We start from the raw sequence: 23,600 nt of genomic DNA on the forward strand, positions 1-23,600 counted from the left end.
GGTACAAATAGTGATTTATGTTTCTTTTTATCCCTGGGAACAAAAAGCACATAGCCTTATGCATGATAGATAGTAAGCATTTGTTGGACTGAACAAGGCACAATTAAGGTCAATTAGGTATCATAAGACTTCAAGTTAGTTGTGCAAGGAATCAAGCTAAATCTCTACATGTGATGACCACTGAAGAATGTGCAAAAATCTGTCAAAATGTGATGCTCCAAAAATAACTCTAGCTTTCAAAAGCCTTTTTGGGAAGGGAATATAAAAGTATTTCAAATGATTTTCAAAAATGAGTAATAATCTCAACTCTCTCTGCCTATTTATTTGTCTATCTGGTTGTGAAAGAAAAATCCCATAGCTCGTTTCAGTTTTGTTGAAATTTCACCATTAAATGGAATTTACATTTATAGTCATCAAATATTATGACAGTTCCACAAAGACTAAATGAGAGTTTTTTTAGGATCCATTTCTTTGCGGTTTTAAACATTATTAAACTGAATGTAGAATACTGTTAATTTAAATTTGAACTTACTTTTATTTTCTTGACATTTGATATAAACTTCTAAAAGTAAGAAGTAGGATCCAGTTTGCATCATCCTCTGGCTTTAATCAATCCCTTTCCTCCCTTCTCCCATTTAATTATGTTCATGGTCATCCCCACTAATTTATATTATTAACACATCTCAACTTCTTTTGTCACTGAGAATACGCAAGCCTTACCATCACCTCAGGTACAGATCGCTACAATCGTTTATCAAGTCTCTTTCCTTGTTTCTAGCCTCTCTTTTCTCAGTTCATTAGCACACCTTGACTTGCCTCCTTTTGTTAAGTAGCACTTTCATCAAGACATTCTATGAATACTCATTTAACATCTATTATGAGGAGAACACCATGCAGGAGTTACAGAGAATATAAAGAGAAAACAATGGCCTTGCCCTTAAAATCTATAGTCTTACTTAAGAAAAAACACACAATAGCAATCGATTATTAAAGAAAATCAAAATAAGAAAAAAATTTGCAGTTTATGTGAGGTGGGAAAACACTACAGATGAGAGGGTTCTGAACTAGAATTCTAAGGATGATTCCTATGAGATAAAGTAGGGAAGTATTCCCGGGTAGAGGCAATACACTGAGCAATGAATGGCCATGAAATTTGAGATAAATTAACCAGAAGCAAGATAAAAAGCAGGTAAGATCACATAATTTAAAAAACTGAAGACCACAAACACTGGGGCAAGAATCTCAGCATGTGCTGTCTAATGAAGACCAGCAAGCAGGAACACAGCAGGTGATCAACCATAGTTCAAGAAATAGGCAACTGGCCACTGAGCCACCGTGTACAGTTGGGCAGCTGTATGTCATCTATGTGAATGGTGCCTCTTGAAGTTGTGCCTACACCTGTTCAAAAGTGCTCAATGACCCTGGCAATTTCAGATAGGCGAGTGTCTACCTTTGAGGGAGCCTAGCTTTGTAAAAGGGAACCCAATCATGGGGAGATGGGGCCAAGGCAAGAATTTAAGTCTCTCAGAATGAAATCAGTAGCAAGGTTCAACCTCTTGAAATAACAAGGCAGAGATGCAGGTCCTGATGACTAGGAATAAGGCAAGGAACTCTATTACTGAGATGGCAGGGAGGCCAGACAGGAGCACAGATAACAGGAAAGTAAATAACACCTAACTGATGCAAATATCAACATTAGTGTGATACTAAGTAATTTCTACATAGGATTTCTTATAGCTTCTCTGTCTAAGAAAGTGACTGGCCTCAGTCTTAGATCGCCATGCCCCGAACACCTTCAACCTACTGATGGGTTTAATTGGTCACAGGACAAAATTATTAGGAACTAAACACCACACCTTATTCAAGAAAAAAATGTATCTTTAAAATTACCAATACCACTTTCTGTTTCCTTTCATTGCAAATAACATTTCAGCTACATTACAACTTTTAAAAGCTTTGAGCTTTAGCCTGGATGTTCATGTTTTCTGAGTACTAAATATTCTAATTACAAATTCACTTTTTGTTTGGTGTCAAGGGGGATGGATGATGGTCCTAAACTGCAATTTTACCTAGAACACACATAAATTCTGTAAAACCAGCTAGCTAGAGAATATTTTTGGTAGTAATACTAGCTAATGTTAATTGTGTACTATATTGCAGGCCTTTTGATATACAGTTTACTTATCACATTTAATCTTCACAAAACCCTAAAGGTAATAATAGTTATGATGATCACTAACATTTATTGAACACTTACAAAGTGCAAAACACTGTTCAAAGACACTGTTTATATGTAGTATTACTTCATTTAATCATCATGATGGTCCTGTAAGTGCCTTTATTATCTGTATTTTACAGGCAATATAACTAAGGGCTCAAGAACTTTCCTAAGGTCACATTGCTAGTAAGAGAAGCCAAAATTCAAATTCTGTAGTCTGACTCTAAAGCCCACGACATTAAAGTCCAGGCTTTTAACCACTGCTATTCACTGCTTCTGCAATTGGTATGCATGGAGAAAACAGTATTTTTGATACCACTAATACTACTACAAATATTTTGATACGATAGGATTTCAACACGTTTTAGTGAACACCAGAAGACAGGCAGTAGCCAGAAGCAAAGATAAGATTAAAATAGAATCTATGAGTTTGAGCCTCAATCTCAATAAGCCTTTATCAGAATATGTAATGAGCTCTGATTGTAAGGTGTAAAAATTGCTGAAGAAAAAAAAAAATGCTACTCTAAGTATACAATAGAAAATATTACTGCAAAACAAACAAAAGACCCTAATAAAATAAAGCAAAATGTAAGGAAATAAGATTAGGGTGAATCATATTCTATGACTACCCAGGATTTAGAAATACAAACCAAAATCACTCTGAGAAAATTAAATCTGTGAAAATTCTGCAACTTGATATAGATACCAGTTTAATTTTGGTTGAAAAAGTTTCTAGACATCATGAAAAAAATCACTGTACTTACGGTGAAGTACAGTCATGTAAAGAATAACTCAAGGTCTACACAGTTTATTAGTGTAAAAAATTTAGTAACAACTTACATTTAAAAAAAATTTATATTGGTTATGCTAATTTCCAGGTTTAAGGAATTACTGTATTGCTTGCTGTTTTATATAAAAATCTATTAAAGGAGGAAGGGTAGAAAAGGAGTAGGGGAGAGATACTTCTTATTGGGGTTTTGAGTCACGAAACAAAGCAAAGGTCCACAAGTGTAAATAGCTTACATTGGCTAATTACTGGTCTAGTGCTCTTTCCATTCTAACCCAAAAGGAAGCTACTGAGTCTTACAATGTGACTTAGAAATCATCTAACTAAAAGCATTCATGTTACTGATAGCAAAAAATGGTCCAAACTCACATAGTTACTGGCAGCAGAGAAAGAATGAGAAGTGGGAGTCCTGACAACAGGTATTCTCTCCAGGCAAAACATATATAGAATTTTTAAAGTATATTTTAATTATTTTTTTAAAAAAGTTTAGCACTTACTATGTTTCAGACACTAAGTGCTTTTTATACATTAAAACATATTTCACACATATTTATTAGTGAATCTATTAAGGCCCCTTTAAAGGAAGTATCTTATTCACAAATGGATTTACTCAACTACAAGTATAGATTCCACATTTAAATATCACTGTGGTGGAAGAAAGAAATACTTTTGTCTTCAAAAATAAATAAATTGACTTTGAAAAGATTTCAATTAATACTGACTTTAAAAGCACTTTCATCCAATACAAAAAGTGATATTGATTTTATTCATATTGAAGAATAAAGAAAATAACTGAAAAATTAAATAACTGAAAATTTAAAATAACTGAAAAAAATTACATATGAGGCAATTAACACTATTAACCAACAGAGAGCCGCAAATTAAAACCACAATGATATATCACTACACAGCCACTAAAATTAAAAGGACTCACAATACCAACTGTTCGCAAGGATACAGAGCAATTGGAACTTGCATCCATTGCTGGTGAGAATGTAAATAGTACAAACACTTTGGAAAACTGTTTGGCACAATGTGTTAAAGGGAAAACATATCTCCTATAACCCAGCAATTCCAATTCCTAGGTAATATAACTCAACAGAAATGAATACTTAAACGTCTAACAAACGACAGATACAACAATGTTCATAGCAGATTTATTCATATTAGCCCTAAACTGAAACTTAAACATCCATCAAAAATAAAGATAAATAGTAGTACATTCAAATAACAGAATTCTATTCAGCAAAGAATGAATGACTGCTACACAGAACATGGACGAGTAAAGCAGAGCCATGGAAGCCAGATGCGAAAGGGTACATTTTATATGGTTCCATGTATAAGGATAGCCAAAACTAATTTATAGTCAAATAGTGGTTCGGTTACCTTGGGGAGGGGAGGGCATTTACTGGGAGAGGACAAAAGGGAACCTTCTCAGATGCCAGAAATGTTCCATATCTTTATCAGAATAATGGGTACATGGTTATACACATATGTAAAAACTCATTAAATTGTATACTTAAAATCTGGTGGGCTTTGCTTTATGTAAGCTATATCCCATTTCTATGATATTCACCCAGGTTGTTTCATGTAGCAGTAATTCACTCTTCTTGATTGCTGTATAGCATTGTATTATATGAATGTATCACACAACACAATGATTCTTTTTATTGTTGTTGGGCATCTAAAAAATTTTTTTAAAAAAGAATTCAGTTCCTAAATGAACATTTTCTCTGCTCACTAGCAGATTTTGTTTACTAAACTACTAAGAAGAAAAGTCCATTCACTTTTTTTTTTTGAGACAGGGTTTCACTCTGTCACCCAGGTTAGAGTGTGGTGATATGATCATAGCTCATTGCAACCTCAAATTCCTGGGCTCAAGCAATCCTCCTGCCTCAAGCTGCTGAGCGCTGGGACTACAGGTGCATGCCACCATGCCCAGCTAACTTTTTTATTTCTATTTTTAGTAGAGACGAAATCTTGCTATGTTGGCCAGGCTGGTCTCGAACTCCTGGGCTTAAGTGATTTTTCCTCCTCAGCCTTTGAAAGTGCTAGGATTATACAGCTGTAAACTACCACATTTGGCTCCATTTCCTTTAAGTTCTACTTTAAGTTTTAACAAATTGCCAGACAACATTTCTTTGGTGCCAAAAAAGTCTATAATGTTGAACTCAGTGACAGAATAATTGAAATGAAGACAGTTTCTCTCATAGAATACCTCAGAGTATAATATTAAAATAATAATGTTTGCTTAAGAAGACTTTTGTCAATCAATAAACTATTTAGTGGACTGGTCTAAAATTACTGAATTATGTAAATTATTCATAGAACTTTTGTGAATAGGGAAAAGAATGAGAACCAATCTAGGTGGGCTTGACTTTCATATTATAATCTGACAGACACTGTAGATAACTCTAAAATTAATTTCAAACTATATCAATATTTGCCAGTGTTTTCTGAGTCTTTACTAGTTGTCTGAAAGTATGCTAAGCCCTTTATAAGTATTTTTTCATTTATCCGCACAATAATCCCATGAAAGATGTTACTATTATCCCTATTTTATAGAAGTAACTGAGGTTTAAAAAGGTAATGCAAGGAATACACTACTGAGTGGAAAGCCTAGACTAAAACATGGTCTGAATGACACCAAAATGTGAGATCTCAACCATCATAAAAAATCCCCTCTGCTCAGTTCTTCTCCTCAAGAAATTTATTTATAACTTATTACCAAGTGTAGATGTATACTCATTCATTCAATACATATTTACTGAGCATCAAACACTGTTCTGGCTGTTTGTTTCACATTAGAGCATAACATGGACAAAAAAAAAAAATCCTGCCTTTGTGGTGCTTATATTCTTAGCACATGGACAAAAAAAGTCATAATAAATAAGTAAATTATACAGTTGTCTTAGAAAGTGAGCAATGCTACAGGGGCAAATGAGCGGACAAAGTGATAAGAAACGTCGGTTGAAGTTTTACATAAGATAGGCCTCACTGAGGAAGTGAATTCTGAACAATGACTTCAAGGAAGTAAAGCCAGAGCCACACAGCTATCTGTAGGGGCCAGGGGGACGGAGATGAGGAGGTGAGGCTGGAGAACTAGGGGAGTGGTGTAGACAGTGAGGGTATGTATGTGTGGCTAATATACAGCCTGGTAGTTCGCTTTTTATGTTTTGGCTATTGAATGAAAGGGAAACCACTCCCCTTCTCCCACCAAATCTTGGCTAGTTCAGCTATGTTTCCCTAAAAAAACTTAAAGGGACACTGTAGTTTTTTTTAAGTACAAAAAGAGTGAACTATGTATCCCTGATTGAACCTTTTTAATAACAGATTTTGGAGGAAGGAACTGCCATATATAAAAATGGGTTAGAAACACACAAAGTTTACACATACATACACAAACACACAGGCACTTAAGGGAACATTCTGGGAGCTACTTTACACAAAAATGCAGGGCTCTAGGTGACTTCTTTATGACAGTCCATATTGTTACTCATTCAATCTATTAAACTAGGATGAATGACAATAAAAATTTCCACATTAGACACAGAAAATAGCTCTAGATTTGTTTACTATTTATGCATTTTACATCATATGATTAACATATAATGCGTGGATGAGTATTTAAAATCAATGAGTTTATAAAAAGTGACTTTTTCTCTAAGTAAACAAGTGTACAATAAAGTAACTTCAAATCTTTTAACCTTAGTAAGTACAGGTCCTTATCCTAAAACAATGCTATCTTTAATTATCACTTATTTGTGAATTGTTGGAAAATAATGACTACCAATCAATTCAGAGTCTGAGCTCTACAAATATTAATCAAGATTTCCTCTAACAAAGGCAATCTCTGGGAACATGTAGGTTAAGAGGCCAGCTTCAGAGTGAAATAATATTCTTTATCCACAGTAAGGTCAGATGGAGTTTACTCAGTCACCCTGATGTCTTCTTTTCAATAGACAAACTACTTAAACAGGACAATTGAAGGATGACTTCTCTTCAATGTAGGGTAATTATAACTTGTCCATAATGTAATGCAGTGACTCGACTATGTTATTACTTCAAAATAAAAGTAGCATATGATGTGTTTATGACAATGGAATGGAAAAGCCATCAGCATTAACTTCTTATGACTATCTGCATCTCAGATTCTCACATTTTATGACTACTGCCTGTAGGTCTCAAATATAAGGAAGAATTTGCCAGTGAAAATGAGTTACTGGCAAAGGTTATAAAAACATCTTAAAGATCTTACAGTAAAAGCATAAATGTTCACCCTTAGGGATGACTTGGCATCATCTGACCTGAAAGCAAGAATACAAAGTAGAAAACTCTTCAGGTCTAATCTATCCATGTTATTCTTGAAGCCAAAAAAGGCTAAAAATCTTTTTTCTTTTGTCCTATAATCACCCTTCTCTTTAACCATCACTCTCTCTTCTGCTAGACATGAGACTACAAATTTGGTGACATAAATGAATTTGTCCTCTAACTGCTTTCATTATCATTATAAAATTACAATATTTGTTAAAAACTAATTCGAAACCGTTTTACAGCAAAATTTTCAAAACCCAGCCTAAATTAGGTAAAGCAATGATATCATTTAATCAGCTATATGCCTAGGTATGTTTTGTTAATCTATTACCTAGATGAGGAGTTTATGTTTCAAGCAAAATGTAATATGTGTGTTGATGTCTACAACTTCCCTGGAAATGCATCAACAAATAAGATGGGTTGATGTCTGGGTAAAAGGATAAGTAAGTGATAAAGCAAAAACAGCAAAATGTTAACAACTTTAGAACCTTGGAGGCAGCTATATGGGTGTTGACTGTGATATTGCTTCAACTTTTTTATATGTTTGAAATTTTTCACAATAAATTGTTGGGAAAAATATTATCACATTTGAAACCCGTTTTAAATGGCAAGGGAGAAATGTCAAATCCCACAGAAGAATTCTGCAAAAACCAATAGGCAAGACTTTTGCAGCTTATGTTTGTTGAGCTGAGGGAAAAAAAAAAAAAAAAAGGTTACCATAATCCCTTTATCTGTCTAGCTCCAGAAAAGTACAAAAAATTTACACTCTTATTGAGAAATAATGGCAGGTGAAAGGGTTGTTTGTTAAGAATTCTACGTGGTGAAACTAAGTTCCTCTGGCTAAATTTTGAAGCTTAAAAACAAATTATTACTGTTATTTCAGACAATGTTTCACTTCCTTGATTACCCAGAATAACTTTATTTCAATACAGATATATTTCCTGAAAGGAGATAAACCACACCTTCTTCAGATTACTTAATCATCCTTTTTGGCAGTGTCCTTTCGCTGTGAATCTATCTGAAAATATTATTTTTTTAAATCTGAAAATAAAAAACACAAATGATCAACACGTTGGAAAATGTGTTTACCTACTCAATAGTGTGCATATGAACTATATGTTTTGTGTGTTACAAGCCTTTCAATACAAATGACCTTCTAATGTGGCATTGAGACAGGCATATTTATGTATGATATTCCATTAATGACTTTTTGGTAGTTATTTAAAACATACTCTGTATTTAATAAAGATGGACAAATACGTAACTCAGCTACTAGTGGATAATAATGATTTATTCAACAAACATTTAATACTTTATGTGCGAGGATAGTGCTAAAACTTAAAGATGAGAATACAAATAAGATGAAGTCCCTGAATTAACTAAATCAATAGTTTGGTAAAGAAGAAACACAAATGAACAAATATAAAATCTCATAAATTGGTTAGTAAGTATATGTAGAGTAATACTGTAATAAAGAGGAGAAACCTAAATTAGCTTAGTGGGGTGAGGGTCTCTGGGAAGGCTTCCTGAGCTTGGTCTTAAAGAATGGGTATTAGTGATCTAGGCAGGAGAGAATGGGAGACAATATTCTATGTAATGAGGCAGCAGCATAGAGGAACAAAGCAGCATGTTGTGGGCAGAGAACTATAAGCAATTCAGTATTGCTGGAGAGAAAGCTCACGGTATGGAGTGGAGAGAGCTGATGCTAAAAAGGTAGGCAGTGGCCACACCATGAATGATCTTGTGGGGTATGTTAACAAACCTGGACTTTCTCTTGGTCTCAGAAGGATCTAGAAGGGGTGTGATATTTTCAGATTGTGTACCAACTATAACTCTCTGACCCCCTTGAGTGAAAGAGACATGATGATCAGCTACAAGAGTGACAAAATGAGGACCTGAAAACCAAGATGGTGACAGAGGGTATCGTTTCCATTGAGATATACAGGCAGACAGGACAGACTGGATGTGGGGGTGACTCCCAAGTGTCTGGCTGGGGTTAATCTGTTGATGACAATACTGTCCTCACCCACTCTCCCCCTCCATCCAAGTAGCTAATATGGAAAGAAAAGCAAAACTGAAGGGGAAGGTTATGGATTCAACGTTGGAAGTGTTGAATATGACTCCGGGTTACCTAGGTGAAGATTTCCAGCAGAAAGTTAACAAGAAGCCAAGAGGGAGGAAGTCTGGATAGCAGGCTGAAATTTGAATCTGCAAAATATTAGAGACACTAGGAATTTTGAGAGAACAGCCAGTTTTTTGGGGGTTTTGTTTTACTTAAGCCATTCTAATAGGTGGGCAGTGGTAGCTCATTGTAATTTAAATTTTTATTTCCCTAATGTCTAATGATGTTTAGGATCTTTTTTTGTTTGTTTGTTTAGGATCTTTTAAAATGATTATTTGTTATTTGTGTATCTTCTTTGGTGTCTATTCAAATCTTTTGCCCATTTTTAAACAATCAGCTGTTTTATTATTGCTTTTTGAGTGCTCCTTATATATTCTCGACACAAGTCCTTCATCAGATACATGCTTTGTAAATATTTTCACAGCATGTGGCTTCAACAGTCTTTTGAAGAGCATAAATTTTTACTTTGCTGAAGTCCAACTTACCAATTTTTTCTCATCATGCTTTTGGTCTAAGAAATATTTGCCTAAATAAGGTCACACATATTTCCTCCTATGTTTTCTTCTGGTATAGGTTTAGGTTTTTCATTTACATCTATGATCCAGTTTGAGTTTTTTGGGGTATGTGGCGTGAGGAATAGATCAACCTAATGAGAGGGGATAAAACCAGCCAGGAAGAGTTTACAGATAGGAAGTGCAAAAATGTGCATGGAACCTGGGAATGAAAAAAAGCCAAGATTCAAGGAAGCAGAGTTCGGCACTGTCGGGGAGGCAACAGGAAAATTCTGAGTAACCAACACTGCCTGCTGAGAAAAGCAGACAGCTGTCTTTTTGTCTTTTCAACTTGGATGAGGTCACCTTGGGTAGAGCATTTTCAGTCAAAATTAATCTTCTCTATTCATAATTACATGTAACCAACAGCTTTATAAGAATTCCCCCGGCAGAAATACTTGAGAGGTCTGAACTCCCTGAGCACTATTAAAGGTCACTTTAGGTACAGGAAGATCTGGGATTCCTGACACTGAGGGTGACTGAAGCATCCTTGGGGCACTCCAGGCATAAGGTCTTGGGGACACACCCGAGGAGTCATTGCCTCGTTGGGAAATCAGAAGCACACTCACTGCTGGGTTTGCCAATCTGACGCTTCACCAGGAAGACACCTAGTTGAACTACAGGAGGATGAAAGGGGGGATTAAAATCTGTGCACTCGGGCAAATCCGGGGACAAATCAGGAAAATCCTTCCCAGCCCTCCCAGTTTCTGGAGAGGAGGAGTAGGACGCAGGGCCCCTCCAGACTTTCTCCCATGTGGCTCCTCTCCGGCAACGAGCTACTGCACTTACCCAGGCTTAGGAAGCGGGTGTTTAAGCCATGGGTTAGGGGGCTCGTGAGCACGCCCAATCCTTTCCCTGGAACAATGAAAGGGGTGCTCCACGGACTCCTCTCGGCCGACTGATCTTTCGCCGCCCTGCCCCAGCGGCCGTCGTGTTTCTACCCGTGGAGCGGGGGTCTAGTCTCCGCAGCCCACTAGAGGCTAGCCCGGCCCCCTCCCGCTAGTCGTAAAGTGCAGTAAAGGCACCAGCATTTTGCGGCACCGTAGGTGAGGCCGGCGGCGTGGGTCCTTGCGATGCACGGAGCCGGCGCTTTGGTAGTTCCTTCTGCGGAAAGGCGGTAGTTTGGAATTTGGAAAGGCCAGGGAACTAGCTACGATTCTGTCAGCGGGTAATTGGCTGCTCCTAGGTTTGTGTAACAAGCGGTAAAAGTGATAGGGTTGTTTAAAACTTCTTATCCCAGTCCTTAAGCGTGACATAAGGTTCCCAAACCCCTCCTTGTGACTTGCCGCTTCTCTTGTGCTACTTTGGTTGTCACCTTCGTGTTCATCACTAGATTTTAGGTGTCCTCGGTGTAACTGACGGTTTTTCTGTCCACTTCGTCTTGCAGTCTTTCTTCTCCTGAAGTTTGAAATGCTTTATCTCATCGGCTTGGGCCTGGGAGATGCCAAGGACATCACAGTCAAGGGCCTGGAAGCTGTTAGACGCTGCAGTCGAGTGTATCTAGAAGCCTACACCTCAGTCCTGACTGTAGGGAAGGAAGCCTTGGTAGGTGCTGAGTGTTCCCCAGCCTCCTGGGAAGAAAGCTATCTAACATCTGATTTTCATACACTAAGCTGAACAGAATTTTCAGGTCTGCTTGTTTAAACTCTTTGAAACGCATCCTTTGTTCATTAATGATCTGAGGAGCAAAAGAATGGAAATTATACACCAACCAAGTGACTTGGAAAATGAAAGGGTGCTTTGTCCTATTTTACAAGTCTAATTTGGTGGCTTTCTCCAGTAAATAGGAAAGCCATTTTATACTCTTGGGGGGTAGTTATCAAAACCCCTTATTTCATGAGATAGTCAAGAAATCCTTTCTGAGTTGAGTGCTAATGAGGTGCTGACACAGCCTTAATGAGTTGGTTATATATTCAGAAACCAAGCTGAAAGCTTCCCCCTTTGAAGTATGTCTATAGGGAATGGTGATTGCCTTTTTGTATCATATCCAGAGAGATCTTACCTTAAATAGACTATCTCCCAATAAGGCTTATACTGATACACTTGTATACATTGAGTGAGCCTGGACTTAATACATACAAATGTATGAGTATACAGTTATATGAGTATACACTAAGTAACCAGAATATTTGTTAGTGTATTATACATTTAGTTGGCCCTCATAAGGGCCCAGTAAATTTGGGGGAAGGGTCAACTTCAGATTCATTGTCAAACTCTAAGTAGAATGTAAATCAAATGATTAATACATATGTTATGGGAGAAGAGAGTAGATTTTTAGAATTGTCTTTGTCCTGTCTTCCAAACAAAAAATTGACTTAAAATTTTTAGGCCTTAGATTCCTTTAACATCTTGAAGACGGAATTAAGAACTGCTACTTGAATTGGCCATGCATTTAAATAAAAGTTGTGTGTAAAGACCAACTTTGATATATACATATACGTGGAGAGAGAGAGAGAAAGTAAGTCTTGCTCTGTTCCCCAGGCTGGGGTGCAGTGGTGCCATCATGGGTCACTGCAGCCTCAACCTCCTGGGCTCTAGTATCCTCCCAGCTCAACCTCCTGAGTAGCTGGGACTACAGGTGGGTGCCACCATGCCCAGCTAACTTTTTTGTATTTTTTGTAGAGACAGGTTTTTGCCATGTTGCCCAGGCTGGTCACAGGTTCCTGGACTCTAGCGATCCGCCTGCCTCAGCCTCCTAAAGTGCTGGGATTATGTAGGCATGAGTGACCACACCCAGCCTAAGACCAGCTTTCATTTAAAAACATTTTTTTTTCCTCATTTTTTCACTCTTAGGATAGAACCAAAATATCTAAGCTCAGAATGATAGAAATGTGCCTCTCTAATCCGTGATTAAGGAAAAGTAGAAGGAACTTAATACCATCAAGAAAAGTGAGACAAATAACAAAACAGCAGTTTGATAGAATGACGTATCGGGATGGCATAGAGGAAAGTTTGGATAAAGTTTTATCTTAGCTTTGTTACATGTTATTGTGACCTTGGACAAGTCCTTTAACTTTAGTGACTTTTCTAAATGGGGTAAAAACCACCTACTTTAGGTGTTGAGCATAGGTCTTAGCATAGGTTCTTAGCTATGGTACGTGGCACAAAAGTGTTCAGAAATAGAAATTGTCAATGGTCACATTTCCAAACTTCTCTGAACCTCAGTTTCTTCATTTGTCAAGTGGGAATCCAAGCAATTCTCCTGTCTCAGACTCCTGAGTAGCTGGGATTACAGGCATGTGCCATTGCGCCTGGCTAATTTTTGTATTTTTAGTAGAGATGAGACTTCACCATGTTGGCCAGGCTGGTCTCGAACTCCTGAGCTCAGGTGATCCACCTACCTCGGCCTCCAAAGTGCTGGGATTATAGTTGAGAGCCACTGCGCCCAGCCGAGGTCTGCCACTCTTGACCTCTACACTGGACTGTGTCTCTGTATTCTTTTTTTTTTTTTTTTTTTTTTGAGACGGAGTCTCACTCTGTCGCCCAAGCTGGAGTGCAGTGGCCAGATCTCAGCTCACTGCAAGCTCCACCTCCCGGGTTCATGCCATTCTCCTGCCTCAGCCTCCCGAGTAGCTGGGACTATAGGCGCCCGCCACCTCGCCCGGCTAGTTTTTTGTATTTTTTAGTAGAGACGGGGTTTCACCGTGTTAGCCAGGATGGTCTCGATCTCCTGACCTTGTGATCCGCCCATCTCGGCCTCCCAAAGTGCTGGGATTACAGGCTTGAGCCACCGCGCCCGGCCGTCTCTGTATTCTTAAGGATAGATAATAGCTACACAAAGTGTAACTTCACAGAACACCTACAGAGAAGGTAGGATTCAAGCAAAATGGTCAATGCTGGATCCTGCCCTGCTTAATAATTTGTTCATGTACTCCTTTGTTTGACAGATACTGTTGAGTACCAGATACCATTGCACTACAGCAATCCTTATAACTTTTAATAACTCACTCAAAGTTCTCAGTATGTAAGAAACCGTATTATTTATCTATGCATCCAGTTTTACTCCATTTGAATTACTTATTACTTCTCAGGAAATCAGTTTTAAGATTCATGCTCCTTCATTCTGTACTGGCTGATGAGATGAAAAAAAAAAAAGGATTCATTATCTTGCGTAACAGCCTGTAACCACTATCAGAAGACTACCAGCTTACTAGCTCACTCTCTACTGGATTTGTTCTCTAGAATTGAGCTGTAGGTAATTAAATCACAAAGCAGTTTGTTTGCAAACTTCCTACATATTTAGAATTCAGTTATTGCTCCTGCAACTCTGCCTTTTTAGCAGAAACCAAGGAATATACTTTTAAATTACTATCTTCTGCATTTATGTAGGAATGTTCACTGGTTCTGTAAACAGCTAATTTTCTATTGTTTCTCATTGGTGCTGCCTTTTTTTTTTTAGCTGAGTTTCCATATGTTTAACCACTGAAAATTTAATAAAAGCTAAACCACCATGTTTGTTTAAACTTACTGTTTAATATATTTATTCCATATTACATCATGTTTCTGAAGTAGGGCTCATGTGTGTACGTATTCCGTATTCATCCTGCAGTGTTCTGCTTGGCTTTTAGAACCAAATTTAGAAAAAAATTAAAAATGCAAAAAGCCTCAGATGTTAAGAGGTCTGTCTCCTTTGGGATATTAAGACAGCCCCAAAGACAGAGTTTAATTACAACATGATATAAAGTACTGGCTCACTGATGAGTTGTATTGAACAGTCTGTGTTTGGGTGGTTGCCAAGATATGCACCAGTCCCAAACAAACAGTGTGTGTGTGTGTGCGTGTGTGTGTGTGTGTTAGAATGGTCACCTGCTGTCCCTTTATCTTGATATTGGACTTATATCTGTAGGAAGAGTTTTACGGAAGAAAATTGATTCTTGCTGATAGAGAAGAAGTGGAACAAGAAGCAGATAATATTTTAAAGGATGCTGATATCAGTGATGTTGCGTTCCTTGTGGTTGGCGATCCGTTTGGGTAAGTCAAGGCAGATAGTTTTGAGTTTTTAACTCATTTACTTTCTTTTAATCAGTAAGAATTATTCTATTGCATTTAAAACTTACCTGCCAGGAACTGTATTTACTTAAGCTCTGTCTAAAATGTTGTAGTTTAAACTTTTATGATCTTTGAGATTAAGGAAGAAAAGCTACTTGGTAAATATATCATCATTTGTATCACTATATTATCAAGTGTCAACTGTAAAGTTTGTATCATTGCTTCTGCTGTTTTAGAAGGTCATGTAGGGCAACAAATGCCTTAACTGGTATATCATTATTAAATAGTTCATTACAGTTCATTACATTATCAAAAGTCATGCCTGCTATTTGCTGCTGATAATTTCAAGCATCTTTGACTTATTTTGTCCTAGGTTTTTTTTTCCCTTTTGTAATCATCTACTATTTGGCAATACTGCCATCACTTTGCTTGATTTGAATTTATCGTTTATCAAGTCTCTGATTTTAATTTCTTATACCCATTGGGAACCCTGTTGTTTGTCATTACCATGAAGATGGGCATCTACTGCCTAGTCAAGCGTCATCAGTCTCTAATGTCAAGTCAAACAGAAGAGTTTTTTGTCTACAGCTGGTTACCTGAGATTTCTATCACAGATTTAAGGAACATAAGGACCATGTAAGACCTTGGAGGGGCTAGGAATTTAATTTAAATACAGTGGTAAACCTTTGCAGGATTCAAAGCAGAAAAAGTCAAAATCTGATTAGCATTAAAAGATCACTCTAAATGCTTAGGTAAATGGATTTCAGGGAGGCAGGAATGTTTTCGGTGGAAAAGAGAAAAAGATGGGAACATATTTAGAAGAAGAATGCCAAGATGGATGTGGTAGATAAGGAAAAGGAAAGGAGTAAATCTGTCTCCCAGGATTCTAGCTTTATAAATGAGTGGTTGATAGTGTCACTTGAAAACTGATAAAGAACAGGATTTGGAGAAACAAGAATTGGTTCTGGAAATATGTTAACTCTGAGATGTCAAGTAGGCAGTTAGCTGCTGCTAGAGCTTGGGGGTGGGAGGTCATCCTAGATAAATGGCTTTCGAAATCATCCGTATGTTTATGGTGTTTAAAGCTGGAGGAATGAATAGAATCAGCTTAGGAGAGAAGAATGGGAAAAGAAGAGGACCTAGGATAGCCCTAGGAAACCTTGGAATTTCATGGTGTACCTAGAGCCAGAGGAGGAGGGAGAAAAAGCAAGAGAGTATGTTGTCATAGAAGCCAGGAAAAGAGACGGTTTCAAAAAGGAACGACTGAATAGCTTCAATATAATACTGAAAGTTTGACTGTAAGATGAGGATAGAAGTATGTGTATGAATTTAAAGACATGGTGTTTGGAGTTGATTAGTGGTGGTTTTATGGAGGAGTTGGAACCTGAGCTGGGTCTGGGTAGGGTTCAACAGATAGAGATTATGGGGTGGGTCAGGAGAAAGGTGGAAGGAAGAATGCTCATATAAATGAAAAAACTGAGGTACAGAGAAAGTACCTTAATGTAATTGCTCCCATTCTCAAAAACCTTCAGTGACTTCTCATGGCCTTAAATCTTGAAGTCTTTCTTTTTTCTCTAGCTACTCTTTAACTGCTATGCTAGAACCAAATTGTGCAACTTTCTATTTCATAAGTGTTTTATAATATTCTTCCCCCATTTCTTTGCTCAAGCTTTTTCCTTAAAACAGTTCTTCTCAGTTCCTAATTATACCTAATTGTACTATAAAATTAGTATACAGCTCAGATGCTACCTGTTTCATTCCTGTTTCATTCAGGAGTGCCTTTTTTTTTTTCATTTTAAACTCCTTTAATTTGCTCTTTCTCAGTGATTCATCATATATAACCTTGTGTTTAAATTCAGATTTAAGGAACATTTACTGTACTGCAGTTATTTTTTATTTAACAGCAGATCATTGTTAGGATGTAATAGTTGAAAATGGCATGGTGAGGAATGTGTAATTTTAATTGGAATTTGAGTGGATTAAATGGAGGAGAAATCAGGTAAGGAATATAGAAGGCAGCAAGGCATTGAAATTCTTAGATATCAGCAAAAAATATCCCTTATTTAATTTTAAGACCCCTTCTTATTTAAATAAAATATATAAAAAGAGAAGATTGTTTAAGATGCTGAATCTTAAATTCTTTTTTTCAATATTTTTAAAATGGTAAAATGACACATGACAAAATGTGTCATTTTAACCATTTTAGCGTACAGTTCAGTGGCATGCTAAGTACATTCACATTGTTGTGCAATTATCAGCACTGTCCATCTCCAACGATATGAAGTTCTTGAAGACAATTAAAAGTCATAGTAAAGTAAGTTCATGTAGTCTCATCTTTGTTCTTTTACCCAGGTTACTGAAAGGAATATGGAAATAGATCACACAAAGAAAGTAAATGAGTCCAAAAAGATACTAAATCAATAGAACTTAATCATTATGATAGTTGATAGTCTCAAACATTCTATCCCTAAATCTCTGCATAAGAAGTCTTTATTAAACACACTGTTTCTAATGATGATTCTGTTTTATTATTCCATTCTGTATTTCAATATGCTCTGTAACTATATTATTATAATGAATACATAATTTTTATCCCTATGTTGTATGCCTTTTCCTTAGTGGCATACATGTACAGATAATATATCCTGATGTAGGCTTTTTGACTGCTTCCATTCCATGTAATGAATGTGAACAGTGCTTGGCACCTAATAACTATAAAATCAATCTCAGCATTATTATTAGTCCATTTTTCTTCAATATAAATAAAGCTGTCATGTATAAATTTATGTATATGATACCTTCCTCCCTCCCACTTCTTTATCCCCATAGTTTAGATTGTTTCCTTATAGTAGATCCTCCAAAATAGTTTTTTTAGGAATAAAATATCAAAAAGTATGGACATGGAGATTTTCTAGCAAAAAGCATATTATCAATTATTTTTCAAAAGGATAGTGCCAATTGTTAGTGCTTCCATAGTTCATGAAAACATCATTTTCACTATATTATTGCAAACATTACTGAATTTCTGGACCACCAGCCATACTTACTTCAAAAAGGGAGGCACTATAACATTTAAAACAAACATACCGGCTGGCGCAGTGGCTCATGCTTGTAGTCGCAGCACTTTGGGAGGCTGAGGTGGGTGGATTGTCCGAGCTCAGGGGTTCAAAACCAGCCTGGGCAACATGGCAAAACCCCGTCTCTACTAAAAATACAAAAAATTAGCCAGGTGTGGTGACAGGTGCCTGTAATCCCAGCTACTCGGGAGGCTGAGGCAGAAGAATTGATTGAACCTGGGAGGTGGAGGTTGCAGTGAGCTGAGATTGTGCCACTGCACTCCAGCCTGGGCAACAGAGCAAGACTCTGTCTCAAAAAAAAAAAAAAAATCAAATTTTCTGTGTTCAAATTGGCCACCTTTGTGTACTTTCATCGATTCCATTAATCAAAACATTTTTGGGTCTCCTTTTTTGAAATTGCCTTTAGAACAATTTCAAGTAACAAGCATATTATTACAGACAGATTTATTACTATTTCTGAGCATACATACATATACACATATATGATTTTAGATAGAGCCATATACCTAGAAATAGTAAATGTGTGTGTGTGTATGTACGTGTCTACTCATTTTAAATAAACTTGTGATAGAGATGTAATTTTGAACCAGTTTTTCTTTTTCATGTACTTAAATAACTTACCAAGTAACTAATTTAGTTTTCTTTACTCTTACTGTTAAGTAGTGAGATTCTGTTGAAGGTGATATTTTAAAAAATTCTTTATAATTGATATTCATGTTTTTTTAAAGCTTATTTGAAATCAAATGAATGATTTCATAATCATTAATATGAAATAATCAATTTCATACTAGTTTTATTTTATGTATGTGATTAAAAACAAGCTTCCTTGGTGGGCATTTGTTAATATATATCTGACTGCTTCATGGGGTGAAAGCCCTTGATCTTCCTACTTAGTATGCATTGACCAGTCGACAGGTTCTGCTTGTTTGCATGTGGTTTCTCAGATATGCTAATGTTGCTTTACCCAGTAGAGCCTGGAATTTTTATCAAGAGGGAAAAATGTCTTTAAAATGCAGTTCTAAATTGATAAGGGGTTACATTTCACTGTGTTCATGTTTATCTATATTCTGTCTTTACTCCAATCTACCTACTTATAATCTTGAGATTTATCTTAAAAAAGGAAAGACAGCAGGTCAAATATGCACACACACGTACATTTGCATACATACATCCTAATTATACACAGTAACCAAATGAAAAGTTATAAATAAAATGACTGCTAGACATACAAAATCCAATATTATATGAGATAGGACTCTCATATAAAGACTGAGTGACAAGCTGTGAAAATTTATTCTCAGGCATACCTTGTTTTATTGTGTTTTGCCTTATTTCATTTCACATACATTGCATTTTTTAAAAATTGAAGGTTTGTGGCAACTTTGCATTGAGCAATCCTGTTGGTGCCATTTTTTTCTGACAGCATGTTCTCACTTCCTGTCTCTGTGTCACATTTTGGCAATTATTGTGATATTTCAACCTTTTTCATTATTACATCTGTTAATGGTGATTTGTGATCAGTGATCTTTGATGTTACTATTGTGCTTTGGGTTGCCACAAACCAAGCGCATATACAATGGTGAACTTAATTGATAAATGTTGTGTGTGTTCTGACTGCTCCCACCAACCAGCCATTCCCCCAACTCTCTCTCTGTCTCCTTGGGCCTCCCTTTTACCAGAGATACAAATATTGAAGTTAAGCCAATTAGTAACCCTACAATGACCTCAAAGTGTTCAAGTGAAAGAGTCACATGTCTCTCACTTTGAATCAAAAGCTAGAAATGATTAAGGTTAGTGAGGAAGACAGATAGAAAGCCAAGAGGCTGAGTGCAGTGGCTCACACCTGTGATACCAGCATTTTGGGAGACTGAGGCAGGCAGATCACCTCAAATCAGTAGTTCAAGACCAGCCTGGCCAACATGGCGAAACCCCGTCTCTACTAAAAAATACAAAAATTAGCTGGGCATGGTGGCGGGTGCCTGTAATCCCAGCTACTCGGGACGCTGAGGTAGGGAGAATTGCTTGAACCCGGGAGGTGGAGGTTGCAGTGAGCCAAGATCGCTCCACTGCACTCCAGCCTGGGTGACATAGCGAGAATCTGTCTCGAAAAAGAAAGCCAAGATAGGCTGAAAACTAGGTCTTTTTCATCAAACAGCCAAGTTATGTATGCAAAGGAAAAGTCCTTTTTTTTTTTTTTCTTGAGAAGGAGTCGCACTCTGTCACCCAGGCTGGGGTGCAGTGGCGCGATCTCGGCTCACTGCAAGCTCCATCTCCCGGGTTCACGCCATTCTCCTGCCTTAGCCTCCCGAGTAGCTGGGACTACAGGCGGCGGCCACCACACCCGGCTAACTTTTTGTATTTTTAGGAGAGACGGGGTTTCACTGCGTTAGCCAGGATGGTCTCGATCTCCTGACCTCGTGATCCGCCTGCCTGGGCCTCCCAAAGTGCTGGGATTACAGGCATGAGCCACCGTGCCCAGCCAGAAAAGTTCTTAAAAGAGATTAAAAGTGCTACTCTTACAAATGCACAAATGCTAAGAAGTAAAACAGACTTATTGCTGATAGGGAGAAAGTTTTGGTGTTCTGTATAGAAGATCAAATCCGCCACAATATTCCCTTAAGCTAAAGTCTAATCCAGGGCAAGGCCCGAACTCTCTTCAAATCTGTGAAGGCTGACAGGGGTGAGGAAGCTGCAGAAAAATAGTTCCAAGCTAGCCGAGATTGGTTCATGAAGTTTAAGGAAAAAAGTTGTCTCTATAACATAGATGTGTGAGCTTTTATGGATAACAAATGTGGAAACAAGTTATCCAGAAGGTCTAGCTAAGATAACTGATGAATCACTACACAGATTTTCAATGTGGATGAAACAGCCTTCTATTGGAAGAGGATGCCTTGTAGGACTTTAATTGCTAGAGAGGAGAAGTGAATGCCGGACTTAAAAGGACTGGCTAACTCTTGGTAGTGCTAATGCAGCTGGTGACTCTAGGTTGAAGCCATTGCTCATGTATATAACCTTATGAAAATCCTAGGGCCTGTAAGAATTAAGCTAAATCTGTTCTCCCTGTGTACTGTAAGTGGAACAAGAAAACCTGAATGATAGCACATCTGTTTACAGCATGGTTCACTGAATATTTTAAACGCACCCTTGAGACCTACAGCTCAAAAAAATAGATTTCTTTCAAAACATTATTGCTCATTGACAATGCACTTGGTCACCCAAGAGCTCAGGCAGTGTACAAGATGATTACTGTTGTTTTTATGCCTGCTAACCCAACATCTATTCTACAGCTCATGGATCAAGGAGTAATTTTGACTTTCAAGTCTTTTTATTTAAGAAATATATTTTGTGAGGCTATAGCTGCCCTAGATAGTGATTTCTCTGATGAGTCTGGGCAAAGTAAATTGAAAAACTTCCAGAAAGGATTCACCATTCTAGATGTCATTTAAAATATTCATGATGCATGAGAAGAGGTAAAAATATTCACATTATTAGGAGTTTGGGAGAGGTTGATTCCAACCCTAATGAATGACTTTGAGGACTTCAATACTTCATTGCAGGAAGTAACTGTAGATATGGTAGAAATAGCAGGAGAACTAGAATTTAGAAGTGGAGTCTGAAGATATGACAGAATTACTCCAATCTTAGGATAAAACTTGAACAGATGAAGAGTTGCTTTTTAAGGACGGGCAAAGAAAGTGGTTTCATGGGATGAAATCTATTCTTGATGAAGATGCTGTGAACATTGCTGAGATGACAACAAAGGATTTAGAATATTACATAAACTTAGTTGATTAGATTACTGGCAGGATTTGAGAAGATTGGCTCCAATTTTGAAAGGGGTTCCACTGTGGGTAAAATGGTGTCATACAACATTGCATGCTACAGAGAAATCTTTCATGAAAGGAAAAGTCAATCAATGCAGCAGATTTCATTGTTTTATTTTAAGAAATTGTCACAGCCACCCCCATCTTCAGCAACCACCACCCTGATCAGTTAGCAGCCATCAACATAGAGGCAAGACCATCCACTAGCAAGAAGATTACAACTCACTGGAGGCTCAGATGACTGTTAGCATTTTTTAGCAATAAAGTATTTTTAAACTAAGATGTGCACATTTTCTAGACATGATGCTATTACACACTTAACAGACTACAGTTTAGTATAAACATAACTTTTATATGTATAAGAAACCAAAATAATTAATGTGGCTGACTATATTTTGATATTTACATTATTGTGGTTATCTTGACCCAAACTTGCAGTATCTTCACGATATATCTGTATATTCTGCCTTATATTTTAAATACAAAAACAAAGCCTTCAAAATAGAGCAGTGATTCTAGTTGTGCCCTAATTTAGAATTTTAGAGCAGTAATTTTAAGAATTTAAAAGGGCTCTGAGACCAAAGAGCTTAAGAATTGCTGCTCAAGAGTTAAGTTGCTGAGCTTATATTTCATAGATGTCTTTTTCAGATATTTACAGGACAAAGGGCAAGTAAAGGTCCCTTTAAGTAGCTGCCAAGGCTGCTTTCGGAGTGTTATAGTAGCAACTCAACATTTTGAAGGGCATGTTTAGTCTTGCATTTTCTTGCTAAAAAGCTCAGATGAAAGCCTTACGCAGGTGTGTAGAAGAATTTGAAGAAATGCAGTGCTCCTGTCTCTTTAATTGACATGAACTCAGGAAATATTATAGCTTTACTGTCTTGAAGGTGTTGTTTGCTTTAATCCAATCTAATCTTTTCTCACTACAGGGCTACAACACACAGTGATCTTGTTCTAAGAGCAACAAAGCTGGGAATTCCTTACAGAGTTATTCACAATGCCTCCATAATGAATGCTGTAGGCTGCTGCGGTTTACAGGTAATGCAACAAAGGAGGTTTTTCAGTGGAATTAAACAAAAAGGTTTTATTTTTCCACAAATTGAAAATACATTTATTTGTATTTTATGAATCATAAAACATACTATTATTTGATACTAGACTACTTAGTATATACATATTCTGAATTTTTAACACTAATTTTTTTATGCTAGGTTTTCCACCTTATTGGAGTAGAACATTTAGATTTAACTAGAAAATTGTTTTAACCTTATATCCAACTTGTACTTACATAAAAAGGAAAATATAAACTAATCCAAATGACTTACTCATCATTGTCGAGGCCCATGATTTTTCATACAGTATTGTTTTGTGTGCTATCAAGAGCATTGTGATGCTGCATTTCTTAATAGAATCAGTATAAAAGCTAAACGCCAGGGATGTAAGCTTTTAAACCGGATTTGCAGTTATTGATGTGTAAAGTTAGTCATTTTTGTGTCCAACAGTCTTGGTTCTGAGGGGTTAGAGTGCCCCACAATTGTTTCCAAGATTTACTTCTTAGCTACTGACATTCATTTTCCAAGCTTGGTGTTTGTATTCTGATGTTCACACATGGATAATCCATGACAACTATGACTGCTGCTTGGCTAACAGTGGTTTTAAGACATCATCGATTGTTAAGACATAGTCCTATTTTCAGATATATCATAACAGGAAAACAACAT

General features: G+C 37.0%; 1 protein-coding gene and 1 long non-coding RNA gene across 7 annotated transcripts in view; one reads left to right on the forward strand and one right to left on the reverse strand.

The window, feature by feature from the left end:
• Positions 1–11,054, reverse strand: part of LOC117075443 — a 64,799-nt gene extending 53,745 nt beyond the window's left edge. For all 3 annotated transcript variants that reach the window (XR_004434006.1, XR_004434003.1, XR_004434004.1), the window contains exon 1: positions 10,782–11,054. This is a non-coding gene — a long non-coding RNA (uncharacterized LOC117075443). The remainder of the gene's footprint in view (positions 1–10,781) is intronic.
• The window catches only part of DPH5 (diphthamide biosynthesis 5), a 36,048-nt gene continuing 23,474 nt past the window's right edge, over positions 11,027–23,600 (forward strand). For 2 of the 4 annotated variants that reach the window (XM_033197807.1, XM_033197809.1), the window contains exons 1-4: positions 11,027–11,160; positions 11,380–11,537; positions 14,839–14,963; positions 22,809–22,917. In XM_033197807.1, the coding sequence (XP_033053698.1) occupies positions 11,403–11,537; positions 14,839–14,963; positions 22,809–22,917 (369 nt within the window). In that variant the 5' untranslated portion in view covers positions 11,027–11,160; positions 11,380–11,402. Of the gene's footprint in view, positions 11,179–11,379; positions 11,538–14,838; positions 14,964–22,808; positions 22,918–23,600 lie in introns of all 4 variants that reach the window. The other 2 variants (XM_033197806.1, XM_033197808.1) reach the window with 1 other exon arrangement.

This window comes from Trachypithecus francoisi, unplaced genomic scaffold (assembly GCF_009764315.1).
Source record: "Trachypithecus francoisi isolate TF-2019V2 unplaced genomic scaffold, Tfra_2.0 Lachesis_group5, whole genome shotgun sequence".
Classification (NCBI taxonomy): Eukaryota; Metazoa; Chordata; class Mammalia; order Primates; family Cercopithecidae; genus Trachypithecus; species Trachypithecus francoisi.